Below are 2,773 nucleotides of genomic sequence, written 5' to 3' on the forward strand. Positions count from 1 at the left end.
GGACGGGGCACTCTTGCGAGCTGCCTTTGTGGCCAGCTGCTTACGTGGGGCTTTGCCTCCAGTGGACTTACGGGCAGTCTGCTTGGTACGGGCCATTGCTACTAAAGATCACCTAAAGAAGATGTGGGAAACGGAGATAGAGAATTCAGTGGCTTTAGTTTAGTAGGCACAACATGTTTGATTATTTAGAATTGTCCTTTTACATCTTCTGATTACTTGTCCTTTCTACTACTATACAATGAAAACATTTATTTAGTTGTTTTGATTCTCCTAACGTTACACTTCTCGCGATTTCTTTTTCTAAAAAGTGATTATCAACCTTCTCAAATATACATTAATACAAACATTATACAATTCAGTGTAGAACAGGCAACTTAAATTAAGTTAACTTTTAGGTAAGTAAACATACAAGACAATCCCTATCACTCTCAGCCAGACAAACGTCAATCAAAGACGAACGACGACACTATTGGCAGGTGGTCAGATACGTCTCTAAAAATATAACGTATAAGCCAACCAGCATGCAGAGTCTTTAAAGTGGGCGGGCTTTACAGCTGCCTTCCACTGTTGCTAGGTCCGTCCGCCTACCTCGCTATGATGATGGCGGCGGTTTGATGCGCAAACGGGATAAAGACCCAGGGCAGAAGAGCAAAGGAGTAGCACATAAACAACTTCAATTTTAGAAATAAACGCTGTTCCCGCGCATCGGGAATTAAGAAAACAACACAGAAGACATTTCAAGGAACTCATAGATAGGCACAAGGACGCTGAACGGTCCCTAACGGCTGGGTAGAACCGAGCTGAACAGGCGCATAATTTGAAACAGAATTTCCACTCATCGGAACGGCTGCAGTAAAGACTGCATCTCACCGTCGTGTTTGTTATTTTACCACACGACAACATTAAAGGCTTTTCACTGTTAAATCTGCCTATATATCTTTTTAAATACTACTTAAAAACACCAAGTTCTTTCAAAAACACTGTGACATGTTTCGATAGGCTTACCTAGAGGAAAAGTGAGTAGAAGTCGTGAGAAATGTTTCGCTTGTCTCTTATTTTCTTCTTCGTATCCACAATGGGAAGCAGCGTCCAGCGGGAAAATGGCGGCCGCGTCAATCATCTGTCCCACAATGCAACAGTGTTAAAAACATTTCGTGGCTACTTTTATTAGTTTGATACATGCTAGTCAACACACAACATTGGGTATATGGTTTTGTAATGTTTGTCGAACAAGTTGACGTTTTAAAATGTGGCTATTCCATCGATGGGAGATACCGATGTGCTGCTGCTGTTTGGAGTGATTAGTGTTGTTTTTTTTGCGAAATTTTTTTTTCTTTTATTTCACAAGTTCCATCTGCTCCGAAGTGCACTGTAGCCTACTACATCGAATCTTCAAATAACCTCGACATTAAAAACAGTTACCTGCTTTTTAATATGCCATTTGACAAGCCTCTGGTGGATTCATGTAAAGTCTATTCAAATGTGGCATTCACAACTGGTAACGTCTTTTTACTCTCAGTATGTGTGAGCATTCTACTCAAACCGAAAGTTTGACACGGCACTGAAGAGATGTCAGTCGTACTTCTAAACGTTCGAACTTTATGGTGGTTTCCACATGAATGCGCTGGTAACACATAAAAGTGACACCCGTTAAAAGTCCGTTTAGAATTGAATCGATTTATCTTAGCTGAATGCTTCATGACCCGATACGTGTTTTGTCACTTTTAAAAACATAGATTTTGTCTACAAGAATGTGTTGTTTTTTTAGATTTAGAGGGGGAGTTTCAGTAAAAGTATGTCCCTGACTCACTGGACTGTATTTAAATATAATCAACCCCCCCAAAAAATGAGATGATGTAAGGCGCTCCAGTGCATTACACAATGTAGAGCCGCATATTCCTGGAAGGGTGCATGAAGATAGACCATAGACTGAATATTACTAACATACTAATATACAGTCTATTGGATAGACATTCAGGTATGCATAAGAATGGGGATTAGGGATGTAATTTACTTTTATAATTGATTATTCTGTTTGCTTGAGAAATGACAGATTATTAAAGTTAGTTGCAAGTAGATTTTCTGTCCGTCTACTAATCGTTTAAGCAGAAATTTGAAGCAGTTTTTGAATGTATACTCTTTACTCATGCAGCTTATTTACCCACATTAACCTGTTTATTATGTTTGTATGTGAATTCAAGAGTACAAATATTTTGCTTTTAAAAATGACTGAAACCCTATCAAATCCAAAACACAGTAGGTAAAAAAAAGGTTTTCATATCAACCTGAGAGAGGAACAAAAAGTTAAAACATTAACTGGACATATCGTGGCTGAAAATCAAAATATGATTACCATAGGTCTGCTACATATACGCCGCTTCTGCAGAAAATGTAGTGTCATCATAGCACAATGACATGTCTAACTGACAACCAGAATTAAACTTTTGTATTGTGATACATTAAACACTAACAGTAGAAATACACCATTATTGTAAAAAAAAAAAAAAAATAGGACAAATCACTAGGCTACTTTTACAACAAAACTATTTCAAAAAGAAAATCAGAACACCCATTATATCAATGTATATGTCTGTCTATAGAAGAACATGTCTTAACCTTAATGCTATTTCCTATGCTCATTTTGCACTATTCGTGACTTTCAAAAACGCCCTATGCATTAATGTAATGTAATGTAAGCTAGCTAGTTAGAAGTGAATAGTGTAACTGTGATTGAAAGTTTCAAACATAAATGAAGATATCACTAAGGAAACTG

The 2,773-nt window shown here is 37.5% G+C and overlaps 1 protein-coding gene across 5 annotated transcripts in view; it reads right to left on the minus strand.

The window, feature by feature from the left end:
• LOC117942603 (histone H3.3A) overlaps positions 1-2,773 on the minus strand; it is a 6,572-nt gene that overhangs the window by 2,476 nt on the left and 1,323 nt on the right. Inside the window, exons 1-2 of one of the 5 annotated variants that reach the window (XM_034868165.1) lie at positions 1,006-1,263; positions 25-112 (exon numbers count right to left, since the gene is read on the minus strand). In XM_034868165.1, coding sequence (XP_034724056.1) covers positions 25-96 — 72 coding nt within the window. In that variant the 5' untranslated portion in view covers positions 97-112; positions 1,006-1,263. Of the gene's footprint in view, positions 1-24; positions 113-1,005; positions 1,264-2,773 lie in introns of those variants that run through there. The other 4 variants (XM_034868170.1, XM_034868166.1, XM_034868167.1 and 1 more) reach the window with 4 other exon arrangements.

Source organism: Etheostoma cragini, chromosome 3, assembly GCF_013103735.1.
Source record: "Etheostoma cragini isolate CJK2018 chromosome 3, CSU_Ecrag_1.0, whole genome shotgun sequence".
NCBI classification, from domain to species: domain Eukaryota; kingdom Metazoa; phylum Chordata; class Actinopteri; order Perciformes; family Percidae; genus Etheostoma; species Etheostoma cragini.